At 52.3% G+C, this 15144-nt stretch overlaps 2 protein-coding genes across 3 annotated transcripts in view; both read right to left on the reverse strand.

Annotated features, from left to right (window-relative positions):
• SLC35E1 (solute carrier family 35 member E1) overlaps positions 1-9708 on the reverse strand; it is a 19977-nt gene extending 10269 nt beyond the window's left edge. Inside the window, exons 1-4 of the mRNA XM_017501193.2 lie at positions 9242-9708; positions 8848-8918; positions 4794-4931; positions 3285-3410 (exon numbers count right to left, since the gene is read on the reverse strand). Of these exons, the coding sequence (XP_017356682.1) occupies positions 3285-3410; positions 4794-4931; positions 8848-8918; positions 9242-9662 (756 nt within the window). The 5' untranslated portion in view covers positions 9663-9708. The remainder of the gene's footprint in view (positions 1-3284; positions 3411-4793; positions 4932-8847; positions 8919-9241) is intronic.
• A 2415-nt stretch (positions 9709-12123) lies between these two features.
• Positions 12124-15144, reverse strand: part of MED26 (mediator complex subunit 26) — a 55154-nt gene continuing 52133 nt past the window's right edge. For both annotated transcript variants that reach the window (XM_017501195.2, XM_037728740.1), the window contains exon 3: positions 12124-14869. In XM_017501195.2, coding sequence (XP_017356684.1) covers positions 13214-14869 — 1656 coding nt within the window. In that variant the 3' untranslated portion in view covers positions 12124-13213. The remainder of the gene's footprint in view (positions 14870-15144) is intronic.

Below are 15144 nucleotides of genomic sequence, written 5' to 3' on the forward strand. Positions count from 1 at the left end.
AAAAAAAAAAAAAAAAAAAAAAAAAAAAAAAAAAAAAAAAAAAAAAAATTAGCTGGGCGAGGTAGTGGGCACCTGTAATCTCAGCTACTTGGGAGGCGAAGGCAGGAGAATTGCCTGAACCTGGGAGGTAAAGGTTGCAGTGAGCTGAGATAGTGCCATTGCACTCTAGCCTGGGAGACAGAGCAAAACTCTGTCTCAAAATAAATGAATAAAATAAAATAAAATGCTACTTTCTGTGTAAGGAGGACAGAGTATGATTATACATGCAAATTTGCTTATATTTGCAAAAATAGGAAAAGGTGAATTAGGAGCATAAGAAATGTTATTCATGGGCGGGGAGGGGACAGGATGGAGGTGACAGGAATCACAGCCAGACCTTCATTTTTAAAAATTTTTATGAGACATAGTCTTGCTGTGTCACCCAGGCTGGAGTGCAGTGTTGTGATCTTGGCTCACTGCAACCTTTACCTCCCTAGTAGCTAGGATTATACGCGTATGCCACTACGCCCAGCTAATTGTTTATTTTTTCCAAAGACGGGGCTTCCCAAGTTGGCCAGGCTGGTTTCGAACTCCTGGCCTCAAGTGATCTATCTCAGTCACCTATAGTACTGGGATTCCAGGTGTGAGCCATCGCACCCAGCCTGCAAAGATACACTAACCTGCTCTCAGCACCCTAGCTGCAGTTGTGCTGTGGGGATGCTCATTCTGAAGCTATCATATGAGTGAGTGTACAGTAGAATAACGTCAGTGAATTCTAAGCAACTAGGAAAAGAGGAGAAGAACCAACCATACCAGCAATGAGATCGAAATTCAAAATTCAAAGCAGTAAAGATCTGGACTGTCCAATTGAAAGTGAAACGAATCGCTGGGAACTTTTTGCTGCTGTACCAAGTATGTACTTCCTAATTTTTCACAGCAGAGGCCTAACAGCAATGACAACCCAGCAGCAAAAAACACCCACGGCACCTGAATCGTGTCTCTAAACACTGCTCCCCACTAACGGAGTCCTGAAGGAAGGGCTGACTGCAGCTCTGGGATGGGAAGTACACAAGAGGTGGGCGGCCATCCCGCTGGGTGAAACGCTGACCCACAGTGCTACAAGGGCAGGGAGCCAATCAGAAGGGCTCCAATGGCTAAGACAGGACAGTTTTTTTTTTAAAAGATGGAGTCTTGCTCTGTTGCCCAGGCTGGAGTGCAGTGGTATGATCTTGGCTCACTACAACCTCCACCTCTCAGGTTCAAGTGATTCTCCTGCCTTAGCCTCCTGAGTAGCTGAGATTACACATGTGCCATCATGCCAAGCTAAATTTTGTATTTTCTGTAGAGATGGGGTTTCACCACGTTGACCAGGCTGGTCTCGAACTCCCGACTTCAAGTGATCTGCACACCTCAACCTCCCAAAGTGCTGGGATTACAGGTGTGAGCCACCGTGCCTGGCCGAGACAGGACAATTTGACTAGGAAATAGAATAATTCATGCAACTGACAAACACATAAAGTTCACAATGATGCTGGAGAAAAGAGAACCCCTTCCCTAGCCCCAAACAAACCCTCAACTATGGCCAACATTTGGAGTAAGCTCCAACTCTCTCTCCTGAAACTTAGTCATTAAAAGGGACAGTTAAGCATTAAACTGCTTTCTCGTACCATACTTCAAGGTAACAAACCAGTCCTGGAAGATGGAAAGTTCTTCATAGAGGAATTACAGCTCATCAGTGTGGAAGGAAAGTTACAAAAGTTACAACAGGTTTATTAATCAGGGAAATAGTGGTAATATCCACTACTTCAACAGGTAGAGCTAAATATTAAAGATAAGAAAAGTCACAAATCCAGCTAGACCACATTAAGACTTCACTAAATATTTACTCTTCCTTCTGTCTGGGAGAATCACACTGGCCTCTCCCTTACCGTAGGCACCTGCCTTTGTCTATAACACGTTTTCTGAAGGCAGACCCTGCAGGTGGCAGAAAGATTTGACACGGAGTACAGGGAAGCAGAGACCAGGGAGGAAACTGAGCTGTGCAGTTTTCTTTTCTCTTTTGTGAGGCAGAGTTTTGCTCTTGTTGCCCAGGCTGGAGTGCAGTGGCGCCATCTCGGCTCACTGCAGCCTCTGTGTCCCTGGTTCAAGTGATTCTCCTACCTCAGCCTCCCAAGTAGCTGGGATTACAGGCGTGCACCACTACATTGGCTAATTTTGTATTTTTAGTAGAGACGGGTTTCACCATATTGGTCAAGCTGGTCTTGACCTCCTGCCCTGAGGTGATCCACACGCCTTGGCCTCCCAAAGTGCTGAGATTATAGGCTTGAGCCACCGTATCCAGCCAGCGCAGTTTTCAAAAGTTTCAGGCCAGGCACAGTGGCTCACACCTGTAATCCCGGTACTTTGGGAGGCCACAGCAGATCTTTTAAGGCCAGGAGTTCAGAACCAGCCTGGGCAATACAGTGAGACTCTGTCTCTCCAAAAACATAAAAAAAAAAAAAAAAAAAAAGGCTGAGTGCGGCGGCTCATGCCTATAATCCCAGCACTTTGGGAGGCTGAGGCGGGTGGATCATGAGGTCAAGAGATTGAGACCATCCTGGTCAACATGGTGAAACCCCACCTCTACTAAAAATACAAAAATTAGTTGGGCATGGTGGCGCAAGCCTGTATTCCCAGCCACTTGGGAGGCTGAGGCAGGAGAATTGCTTGAACCCAGGAAGCGGTGGCTGTGGTGAGCTGAGATCGTGCCATTGCACTCCAGCCTAGGTAACAAGAGCGAAACTCTGTCTCAAAAAAGAAAAGCCAAATTCGCTAGGTGTGGTGGTGCATGCCTGTAGTCTCAGTTACTCAGGAGGCTGAGGCGGGAGGATTGCTGGAGCCTAGGAATGAGATCCAGGCTGTAGTGAGTCATGATTATGCTGCTGCACTCCATCCCTGGCAACAGAGCGAGGTCTAAAAAAACTAAACATGTAAATTAAAAAATGAGTAAAAATAAAAAGTCAAAGTGCCACGTGGACTATATTGCCAAGACGTGAACGAGTCACCTTCTGTTCCTCGATGCTACTGGCGCACACAAAGGAGCCATCAGCACCTGGGATCAAGCACAGCAGAGAAGGAAACACACAGGAAACCCACTTCCGCGACGGGGTGCACTGAGTCATCACAGAGGGCCGCCTGCTGAAAGGGCTGGCTGCCAGGTGCCCGAAAAACACCCCAGTGTCAACATGCAGCTGCAGCTCCTCAACAAAGCACCTATTCTGGAGCTAGCCAAGGAAACGGCGTGTTCTTGGTGCTGTCCAACTCACCAAGTCGCTGCTGACCAGGAAAGCTGAGAGGTCCACCAGAACCCAGGTGGGGATCATAAAGAAGACGGCGTGGCAGCCCAGGATGTTGAGTAGCCGGAGATGGTGGATCCGTGAATCTCTCAAGACCTGGAAAGGGAAAGCCTCTTTAAAGAGTGATTAAAATGATATGTGGCAAAAAGGGCTCCAGTTACTCAGGCCCCAAACACAGTGACTGGACATTAACCCCGACATCTGAGCTTGAACACCAAACCTGCACGTGCCTCTATGAGAACATACACAGCCCATGTCTGAAACAAGCACCATGTTCCATGTATAAAGGACCGAGAAAAAAAAAAAAACACAAATAAAACAGTAACACTCAGTGCTGGTGATGGTGAAGTAGGCACTCTGAAATTCCACTGGTTTGAGGCTAAATTGGTATAGCCTTTTTAGAATACGACCAGACCAACTATATTAAGAGTCATAAACATTTCACATCCTGTAACCTGAGAACCTGAGAACTGTAAGCCTATCATCATGAAATAACTGAGACAGGAAAACATCACACACAGTGACTGTTATACCTTATGATGAAAAGTTGGAAATAACTGGTATTTCCAATAGGGAAACTGCATAACCGTAGTACCTGAAAAGTGTGTGATTATCACAGGAGTTAAGAGCAATAATTGTTTTGAGATGGGATCTCACTCTGTTGCCCAGGCTGGTCTCAAACTCCTGGCCTCAATGGATCCTCCTTCCTTGGTCTCCCAAAGTGCTGGGATTACAGATGTGAGCCATTGCACCTGGCTTCAACAAGTTTTGGAATTTTGTTTTAAATGGAACTTTTTAGCTAGGCATGGTGGCTAATGCCTGTAATCCCAGCGCTTTGGGAGGCTGAGGTGTGAGGATCACTTGAGCCCCAGAGACTGGGGCTGCAGTGAGCTATGATCATGCCATAGCACTCCAGCCTAGACAACAGTGCATCCCGGTCTCAGGAAAAAAAAAAAAAAAAAAAAAAAAAAGCTTTTCTCTATTTTTTTTCACATTGAGCACATTAACTTTTTTTGAGACAGGGTCTCACTCTGTTGCCCAGGTTGGAGTGCAGTGGTGTGATCGCAGCTCACTGGAACCTCTGCTTCCTGCGTTCAGGCAATTCTTGTGCCTCAGTGTATAGAGTAGCTGGGATTACAGGTGCATGCCACAACGCCCGGCTAATTTTTATATTTTTGGTAGAGATGGGGTTTTGCCATGTTGGCCAGGCTGGTGTTGAACTTCTGACCTCAAGTGAACTGCCTGCCCTGGCCTCCCAAAGTGCTGGGATTATAGGCGTGTGAGCTACTGCACCTGGCCAAAAAACATAAACTATTTAAAAAGCAAAATGACCGAAAGAATATCAGCAGAATGGCAATGAAGATTTTTCTGCTCCAATGCCAAAGAAATCTCTACTCCGCCTGTTTTTCCAATGCCACCAGCTTGCCGCCCCGCACACCACTGACACCCCATACATGTCCACTGATGGTGTCCAAATACCTTTTTGGAGAAAATGTTCTGAAGCGAGAAGCACAGCGTGGCGGCAAGGGCACTGACGAGCCCCCACATGTCGAAAGACAACTCGGTGACGGTGGCCAGCAGGACACCACTGATGATGGGGATGAGTGACAGGTACACCTGTAGGAAGAGGTCATTAGGAGGGGCCCAGAGGCCAGACCAGAGCTGGGCCGCCTACCACAGATGCCCAGGGAAAGGCCTCTCTCCTCCCTCAGCAAAGGGAGACCACCAGACCCTTTGCAAATGGTGTTTGCTGTGCCAGTGATGCTCCAGGGGGTGGCTGGGGGGAGGTGGTTATCAGAGCGCCAGGGGCAGGGCTTCTTTGTGGGTGGTCCCATCCCCATACTGTCACCCCCATTAAGAGCCTCTGCTCAGGGCCACAATTCAGGGTTGTTCCTAATTCCACAGATCTATCCAGCTGCCATGGTGGCACCAGGGTTTGAAGCCCTGATCCTCTACAAGGCCCCCTGTTCCATTTTTTTTTTAAATTAATTATTTTTTAAATTCACCTGGGTGCAGGTGGGCTAAGGCCAAAAAGCGTGTTAGTCCTTTTTTTTTTTTTTTTTTAAGTTGTTTGAGATGGAATCTTGCTCTGTCGCCCAGTGGAGGGCAGTGGCTCGATCTCGGCTCACGGCAACCTCCACCTCCCGGGTTCAAGCAATTCTCCTGCCTCAGCCTCCCCAGGAGCTGTGATCACAGGCATGTGCTACCACGCCCGGCTAATTTTTTTGTATTTTTAGTAGAGACCGGGTTTTGCCATGTTGGCCAGGCTGGTCTTGAACTCTTGACCTCAGGTGATCCATCCACCTCAGCCTCCCAAAGTGCTGGGATTACAGGTGTGAGCCACTGCGTGCGGCCTCCTGTTTCCTCTTACTTCAAGCTCTTCTAGCACGGTCACTCCTGGCTGGGACACTCCACTGAGGACTTCTCCTCCCGGTGACCTCCTTTGTCCTTAGACCTCCTGCCTCCACAAGGAGAGTTTTCTCCAACCCACCTCCACCTTGGGAGGCTCCTGTGCTGTGTTCCCCAGGCCACTGCCTGGGCTTCCCCAGCAGAGAACTCTCCGCCCACTCTAACTGCCTGTTACATCACCCAGTCCCGGTAAACAGTGTACAACCTTAGGGCAGGTCCTTCCTTGTTCACTGCTTTATTCTGGTGCTTGGCACACAGCAGGCACTCAGTGGCTGCTAGCTGAATGAATGAGGAGCAAACATAGTGACAGGAAGCCTTCCTGAAGGTCTGGCATGTGAGGCTGAACAACTCCCAACTTCTAGAATCCACCGGGATCTGTTCCCCCACATCCAGCTCTTCTGACTCTCGGCTCAATCCTGTCCTACAAAGAACAGTCTTCACTTTGGGAGGCCAAGGAGGGCAGATCACTTGAGGTCAGGAGTTGGAGACCAGCCTGACCAACATGGTGAAACTTTGTGTCTACTGGAAATACAAAGCTTAAAATAATAATAACAATAAACCTGTCAACAAACTAGGAATAGAAGGGAACTTCTTCAAGATAAGAGACATATAAGAATAAAAAACAGAGCTAAATTCACATTCAACAGTGAAGGACTGAAATCTTTCCCCCTAAGTATAAGAAGAGGACAAGAACGCCCCCTCACTATTTCCATTCAATGTTGTACTGCAGTACGTTCTAGACAGGGCAATCGAGCAAGAAAATAAATAAATAAAAGTTATCCATATTAGAAAGGAAAATGTAAAACTATCTTTATTTGCTGATGATACCATTTTCTATAGCGATGATCTTAACGACTCTCAGTAACTACTGAACGATTAAAAGGACTCAGTCAAATTTCAGGCTATGCTACGGACTGAATGTTTATGGCCCTGTCCCCCACATGTACATGTTAAAGCCTTATCTCCAGTGTGATAATATTTGAAGGTGGAGCCTTTGGGAGATAATCAGGTAGTGAGGTTGAGCCCCTGTAGATGGGATTAGTGCTCTTATAAGAGGTGGCCAGAGAGCTAGCTCTCTCTCTGCTCTCCACCATGTGAGCTTACAATGAGAAGACAGCCATTTGGAACCAGAAAGAGGGCCTATCCCAGGGAACGAAATTGGCCTATACTTTTTATCTTGGACTTTCCAGCCTCCAGAACTGTGAGAAATAAATATTTATTGTTTCAGCCACTCAAAAAAAAAAAAAAAAAAAAAAAAAAAAAATTGAAAAAAACAAAAAAAAAAAAAAAAAAAAAAAAAGAAAAAGAAAAGACAAAATTAGCTGGCTGTGATGGCATACACCTGTAATCCCAGCTAGCTACTCGGGAGGCTGAGGCAAGAGCCGCTTAAACCCAGGAGGCAGGGGCTGCACTGAGCTAAGATCACACCACTGCACTGCGGCCTGGGCAACAGAGTGAGACTGTGTCTCAGAAAAAGAAAAAACAAAAACAACAGAACACTCTTAAGAAGAGGTAGGAGAGGTGGAGATTTTAGAAGGGAGTGATCACGCCACAGGGAGGGCAGAGCGAAGGCTGTGGACGTGAATTCCAGCTTCCTCACTATCCGCTGTGGTCCTCAGGCACCTGACTCTCCCCTCTCAGTCCATCTCAGGAAAACCTGAGATGAGGAACGATGACTACCTGCCTTATCTGCCTTGCAGGGCAGCTTCCTAGAAGTTATGATGTCATTATCATTAGTCTGGCTGCCTAACCCGGCCAAGTCCCAGTCTTTCCTCACTGTGTTAAGTTTCTGGCTCCTTGCCCAAGCTGGGTACAATGTCCCGTACAACGGGGAAGCCTGATAAACACGATGTGATATCCCTGGATGCAGCTACACACCTCCAGGACAACTCTGACCACCCAGCAGCCAAGTCCCAGCCTGACGTCGCCCTGGGGGAGGGGAGCTGCAGAGTGCACACAGGTCTTGCTAGGACAAAGACAGGCTGGAATGAAAAAAAAAATCAGCCATAGGTGGCCCAATTTGTATAAGCTGATCCAGGGCACTGCCTCTCTGAGTTACATAAAACACAAGATGCAAGAAACCAACCACTTGGAAAAGGGGCATGGTGTCCAGCATGAAATGGATTCCAGCTGGGACAACAGGCGCCCAACTTCCACTTAAGGATACGGGGCAAAGCTGTTTCCGGCTACAGCCATGGCTATTCTTGCCCCAAGCCAGGAAATACCCTGGTTTGGCATCTTGAACAGAACTTGGACTGTGCCCAAAGCATCCTCCTTATGCAGCCCTGAGTCCTGTGTGCCGCTTTCACTTCTGTTCCCAGACTATCACAACTTCTGGCTGTTTTAATTTCTAAGGCTTTGCTGGATTTTGCCAAGATCAAACTCCTTTGATGGTGTCTGGCTTCTGATCCCAGAGGTCCCCTGACAGCTCTCTCTTGTAAAGAGCTGAAAACCTATCAAAGCAAAGTGGCTCACACCTGTAATCGAGGCTGAGGCGGGTGGATTACTTGAGGTCAGGAGTTCGAGACCAGTCTGGCAACATGGTGAAACCCTGTCTCTACTAAAAATACAAAAAAACTAGCCAGGCATGGTGGTGCACACCTGTAGTCCCAGCTACTTGGGAGGCTGAGGCAGGAGAATCGCTGGAACCGGGAGGTGGAGGTTGCAGTGAGCCGAGGTTGTGCCACTGCACTCCAACCTGGGTGATACAGCGAGACTCCATCTCAAAGAAAAAGGAAGTGAAAACCTATCAGATAGCGTTCCAATCTGCTCCTAGTCCCACTGGACACTAGACACACATGGGGTGTCTGGCCAAGATGTGACCAAGCCATTACCTACCAGCAAACCCAGGTAGGGAATCAAAACGGGGAGGAAAATTGGATCCGAAAGGGACAACAGTTCCTAAGAGCACACAGCAGAGATCACGGACACATACTCCACACACCATTGCCCACAGGGTGACTGCAGAACATGAGTAGTAAAAGGCCACTGGAGGCCTCTACACTTCCCTATTTGACAGGAAGCCAGGCAGCCTGCAGACCAGGATCCTGACCACGTCACCAGCTGGCAACAGGGAGGAACCCCCTGGAGCTCCCATCTGCCCAGAGTCCCTGCCCGGGGTTACCTTGGTGCTCTGCTTCTCCTTCATAATGATCCGGGACAGGAGGACCACCCAGATGGGCATGGTGGCCTTGACTGCAAAGAAAGGGAAGGGCACTCAGGGGGCTGCCTGAGTTCCAGGGCCCAACCTGTTCCACCTCCACGGCGGGATGGGAGGGCTTGGCAGCCCCTGACCTCGTCACCCCTTACCTTTCAGTAGGTAGAGAAAGCTCTCTTCTCAGCCCCTTTTCTCCCTGAGAACCCTGTGCGTGTCCCTCCCCTAGCAAAATCCTTGGCAGCCCCTGTGCTGACTACTGAGCCCGGCAGGACGCCCCCGGCCCGGCGCACTCCTGTCCATGCGCCCAAACCCCAAGCGGCGCGCCCGGGCCGCCGCCCCTCAGGCCGGACGCGGAACCTACCGGTGTGTGCATAGGACACGGGCACCTTCCAGATGCTGACATGCGCTGATACAGATGCGAAGTACTTGCCGAAAGCAAGCGGCAGCACGTAGCGCGGGTAGAAGCGCGGCGGCAGGAGCGGGCCGGGAGACGGATGCGGACTGGGCCCGGGGCCTGAGACGGGCGGCGCGGGGGGCACGCGCCAGGCGCGCAGCAGCGGCGGGAGCCCCGCGCACAGCGCCAGGATGTGGCACAGAGACACGGTCACCGGGAACGGGAAGGCGCTCAGAATCACCTTGTTGACCACGTTGCCGCCCGCGCTCAGCGCGTACCACAACAGGCACAGCGCCGCCACCCGCGCGCCCTCGCGTGCCCCGCCACCGCCGCTCGCTGCAGCCGGGCCCCCGGCACCGGGGCCCGAGCCCACCGCAGCCGCCGCCATCCTGTCCGAGCAGCCGCCTCTTCCCGCCCGTCCGACTGCCCGACGCCGGGCGGGGGCGGGGCTGGGCAGGGGCGGGCGCTCCGGTCTACGCCGCTTTCCATTGGTTGCTGACTCTTACGTCATCCCCCCGCGCCGGTCGACGCTCCAGCCACCACGTCTCGAGTGCAGGCCCCGCCCACTGTAGATGCGCTTCCGGCAAGGGCGGAGCCGAGGCCGGAAGCGGAAGAAGGGGACGCAGACCGGGATCCAAGCTGTGCCACCCGAGACGTGGGCGGTCCCGGTGACCCGGAGCCAGAGCTCGAGCGGGACTGGCGAGCAGAAGTGAGGAGGGCTTCGCCTCGTCGGCGTCTGTGCGTGGGCCAAACATCAGGGCCTCGACGAGGGGTACATGGGCACCCCCTAACTGGATTCCTGATTCCTAGTGGCTGGCGGCGGCGGACACCTAAGGTAAAAGAACTTTTGGGGAAAGAAACCAGATGTGAAAAGCTCTTGGGTTAAACTCGCTCTGCAAACTGGGGGCGCACGCCCGTGGCCAGCTCTGGCAGTGGGACTATCCCGGAGCGCCTGGTCCCTGAAATCGTGTTCTGGAAACCACCGCGACGTGCGTAGTTCTCGGGCCTGGCCCTGGTGTCATTCCACCGAATCCTAGGAAGGCCGTGCGGTAGGTATCACTATCCCCATTTCACAGACCGAAGTCCAGAATGGGGAAGCTACTTGTCTTAGGCTCCCCTGCCACTCGGGACCGTGGCCATGACAGCGTCCATGGACACCTGTCTCCAAGGCTCTGCAGAAGGAGAAGGTGCCAAGCCCTGATCCCTGATGCCCAAGGACCAAGAGGGATGGACCAGCCCCTGGCCCCAGTGGAGGAAAACAAGTCGAGGTTTTCAGGAAGATGAACTTATATTAATTCAAGGACAATGATTTGTTCCCCAAATCGTGTGCCTCCAACTTTTTCGGGGAGAGGGTGTTAAAATGTCGTTATAGTGTTTTTACTTGTCAAATTAGAAGCAGTAACCTTGGGCAGGGCGACTCAAGCTTGTAATCCCAGCACTTTGGGAGGCCAAGGGGGGCGGATTGCTTGAGCTCAGATGTTGGAGATCAGCCTGAGCAACATGGCAAAACCTTGTCTTTGCAAAAAACACCAAAATTAGCCACGCGTGGTGGTGCACGCCTGTGGTCCCCACTCCTAGGGAGGCTGAGGCTGGTTTGATCCCAGGTCAAGGCTGCAGTGAGCTATAACGGCGCCACTGCACTCCAGCCTGGGTGACAGGTCTCAAAGAAGAAAGCAGCATCCCGACTTGGTCCCCCAAATGTAGGGTATCTTAGCTTATCCTTGCCTTCTCAAAGGTAGGCAACATTAGTGCCCTAGGCCCTCCTGGATACATGGAGACAGGTGTGGTAGTCCCTGCAGGCAGGGGCTGGGGGAGCTGCGGCACATCCCAAAGCTTGAGAGATGCCGGTAGGAAGCCAAGCTCTGCACCCTAATATCGTCCAGCTGTGCCCTCTGTGTATCAGAGCAATGTCACATCCTTGGGACACCATGTATCAGCAGAGCTGTTAAACACAGGCACAGTGGTATAACTACAGGCACCCTACAGCGCAGCCGAGTGTCAGATACTTCCACTGACATGCTTGTAGTTCTTTTAACTCTGGGGTATTTTAACCCCACAAATGGGGACATGTGCACAGGAGTGAAGAGATGGTTTGGACACACAGCTAGTGGGTGGCAGCCTGGGTTCAACCTCATCCTGCCTTCAAAGCCACTTCACCCATGGCCTTTTCTTGGGGAAGGGGTATGTTCTGGCACCATGCTTTTGCCAGAAATCCCTGCTAGCTCTGAAACTGGCTTTGGGTTGAATGTAGTCTTACAGGCTGCAAGGAACCCTTGGTTTGCTCCGTAGGGCTGTATGTCTTAAGGTGTAGCTGTTTCTTCATTTGTGAAATTAAGCAGATATAGATGACCTATTCTAAAGTGAGAAACTAGAAAAACAGTCGTAGCTTACAGTTTCAGGAATGAGGGGCAACTAGAAGATTACCTCTCTATAGCCAAGAGAGACAATTTTTTTTGGTGTCGGCACCAACCAGCTAGTGAGGCAGCTGAGGGTTAGGGCCAAGGGGTGGGCTGCTGGACACACACATAGCTCTGAGCCTCTGGGCCATACCTTGTAAGAACTAGGTATTTTGTTGAGGTGGGTGTAGTCAGAGACCTGTGCTATGGAGCCTGCTCTCTAGGCCAGGTAAGGTCTGGGTGAGACAAGATGAAAGTTCCTGAATGTGCCCCTGAATGAATAAAAGGCTCCTCCCAAATGCAGCAGCAGCTAACAGGTGGACTTCAAGGCTGTGCCCTGCCCTGCCTCCCTACATCCCAGCTGTTGGGGTCTAGGTCTTCCTGGCTAATCCACAATCCGGGAAAGGGCGATTTGGCTGTGAAGGTCCAAATGAGAAAAGATTCTCATACTGGTTTGTGCAAATGTTTTTTTTTTATTTCCACATTTATATCACAAGGTGTCCACTTACTGGACCAAATAGCAAAGTTGCTCCCTTCTGCGTCCTGAGAACACAGAAGTCTAGGTTCTGTACATTCACTAAGGCTCCTTGTTTTTGCAAATCGCGTTTATGACAAATAACCATAAGGCAAACGAATCTAAAGGAATGGTTATGAGTGTTTCCAGCGTACAGACAGGTCTGCCCTCTCGCCCCACAGTACAGCATAAAACCAGTAGCACCCACAGTAACTTTTGTGTTGTTTAGGGGGGACTCTAGAAAGGTGAAGTTTTCTAGATGTGTACAGGAAGGGAAAAAAGGAAAGGGGGGAAGAAAGGAAAGGTTTTTTTGTCTGATGTTCTGATGGAAGAGGAGGAGTTAAACCCAAGAAAACTTAAATTTCTGCAGCATTTCTGTAAAAACTGGGTTATAACTGAAACCAGGTGGCTGCCCATGGAGTTGGGGTCACACTGGTTGGCCAGCTGGCCTGCCCGCCCAATGCCAGTGGCTCACCACAGCTGAGGAGCTTCTGGCACACGATGGACAACACTGGCCTGACAGTGGCTGGGTAGGGGCAAACAGAGGCCGCGGCATGGCCCACTGTCTCACAGACACTCAGGGCCAAATTAAAGAACAGGAAATGTAAGAGAGATGAGATGCGTGCTTCTGTTGCTGTGTTAAAGGTAACCTCTCCCACAGGTTTTCTGTGCCTGCCTGCAACTGAGGTCCCAGCTTTCAGGTGCTGGAAAGTGTCCGCACCTCTTCAGGGGTGAGGGACTAACGCTTTTTATAGCTGGTTTGCTATAGAGTTCTGAACTCACTTTGCCGTCCTTCCTTCCGCGCGGTCCTTCCTTCGCAATTTTGTTAGTAAACTGGTAGCAGCATTTCACAAAAGGAGAGTTTTGAGGGAAGGGCGCACAGAGAGACCGCGTGACTCCTGCCCCCGCCCTCCTGCCCGGGCCAGACTCCCCGAGTTCCCAGCCTCAGCTGGGCCCCGGCCACCCGCCCACCTGCCTGCCCGCCCGGCTTCTGCAAGATGGGAATGCACTTCGTGGCTGACGGGCCGGTCAGTCCAAGCAGACATAAGGCAGAATGTTCAAGCGCCCGTCGTCGCCGTGCGGATCGAGCGATATGCACTGCGTCCAGTCATACCAGTTACCCTGTGTGTCCTGACACCCGTTCACCCCTGGCCACTGGCTGGCCTGGATTCTGTTGAGATCGTCCTGTGTGACCTCCCGGGTCAGCCCAGGGAGGTCCGTGGGCGGGCTTTGAGGCACCAGCACGTGCAGCTGCCTGGCCCCTCGCCGGGTGCTCTCCTCCTGCTTCAGGTACTCAGACATGAAGTGGTGAGCCCCTGGGGTCTGTGCGCCCGACGATGACAGCAGGCTGCTCTGCCGGCTCAGGTAGGACTGGATGATCTCATTGCGTGACAGCTCCTTCCAGTTCGTCTGTTCGAAGGGGCTCTGGAGGCTGGCCTTGGCCTCCTGCTTGTCCAGCTCTGTCCTGGACGGCTGCTCCATGTGCACAGGGCTGTCTGCCCGCACTGGCTCTTTCTGGGTCAGAGGTTTGATCTGTCTTGTCATGGGGTCAAAGGTGAGCTTCCGCTCTTTTAACCGGACAGGCTTGACGCCCGCCTCGGCCACCTGCCCGTCCAAGTTAACTGTGTAGTCTCGAGGCCGGTACCTCTTCTTCTTTTTACTGTCCGAGCCCCCAGAGGAGGCAGCGTCACTGTCCGCCTTGGAGGAGTCTGGGGAGAAGCCCGCCCGGGACAGGAGGGGCTCGGCCGGGGATAGCCCGGCCTTGCAGCCTGGCCCCGCCAGCCGCTGGTGGCTCTCAGGCTGCTCAAGCCAGCGTACTGGGCTTTCCGAGCTGGACAGCAGCTCGAGCCGCCGCACAGGGGGTGTGGACGGCTGTGCCAGTGGAAGCGGTGACGGCACCTGTGTGGCATCAAGTGCCTGGGGCCGTGGTGAGGGGCTGGGCACAGAGCCCTTAGGTGCATATAAATTCTGCTGCCGGGCAAAGGAGCCCTCATGCCGTGAGTTCCGAGGACTGAAAGAGCAGCGAGGGGGCCCCTTGGGGTGGGGAGGCCCTGGAGTCTCGTCCACCCTGTCCAACTGCTGCAGCACCGAAGCCTTTGCCTGCAAGCAGGGCCCGGGGGGTTTGCTCAGGCCTGGGGAGCTGGTGTGCGGTCGCACGGCATTGATGGGGATCTTGCCACTGTGCTTGTCGTTCTCACCACGTTCCAGGCGGCTGCCCTCTGGGCCAGCATGCCCGCTGCCATCCAGGGAGCCGGGGAAACTCTCTGGGCTCCCACTGATCCCATTGGTGGGGAGGGGGGATGAGTTGGGGACCAGGGGGTCATGTGTAGCTTTGGAGACCTTGGGTGGCGGCCCCGGGTGGCCAAGGTCACGCTGGTCACCCCGGCGCTTGCGGCTGCCCAGCCTGTCCAGCCGCTGCCCAGGCAGCCTCTGGAGGTCGTTGCGGCTTTTCAGGTCGTGGATGCTCCTGGGCGGGCCAGCCGCCCCCACCTCCGGCCGGCAGTTGTGCGCGCCCCCGTTAGCAGAGCCAGTGGCCCCTGCCAGCCCCCGCAGTGCCACCTCATGCTGGTGCGCTGGCTCGATGAGCTTCTGCCAGCTCCGCAGCAGTTTCTTGGCCCGCTTGGCGAGCTCCTCGTTCTTGGTTTTCTTGCGGACGTCGTTGATGAGCTTCCCAAGCCGTGTTTCCTACAACCAGAAAGAGATGATGACATACTTTCAGGACAGGGGCTTCCCCACAAGCTGAGCCAGAAATGGTGGGAAGTGGCCCTGACTCTGAAATGATCCCATTCCCACTGAGCCCTAAACTACCAGCTCCCCTGACACAAAACCTCTGGGAATTTCTGGCTCTTTGTGACAATATTCTCAACCCAGTCCCCAGACCTTAAGGGTCACAGGTGGCTTCTTGGCAGCGCTTCCGGTGCCAGGAGGCTGTGGACCGTCAGGTCACTGCAAGGACACTG

Source organism: Cebus imitator, unplaced genomic scaffold (assembly GCF_001604975.1).
Source record: "Cebus imitator isolate Cc_AM_T3 unplaced genomic scaffold, Cebus_imitator-1.0 Scaffold280, whole genome shotgun sequence".
NCBI classification, from domain to species: Eukaryota; Metazoa; Chordata; class Mammalia; order Primates; family Cebidae; genus Cebus; species Cebus imitator.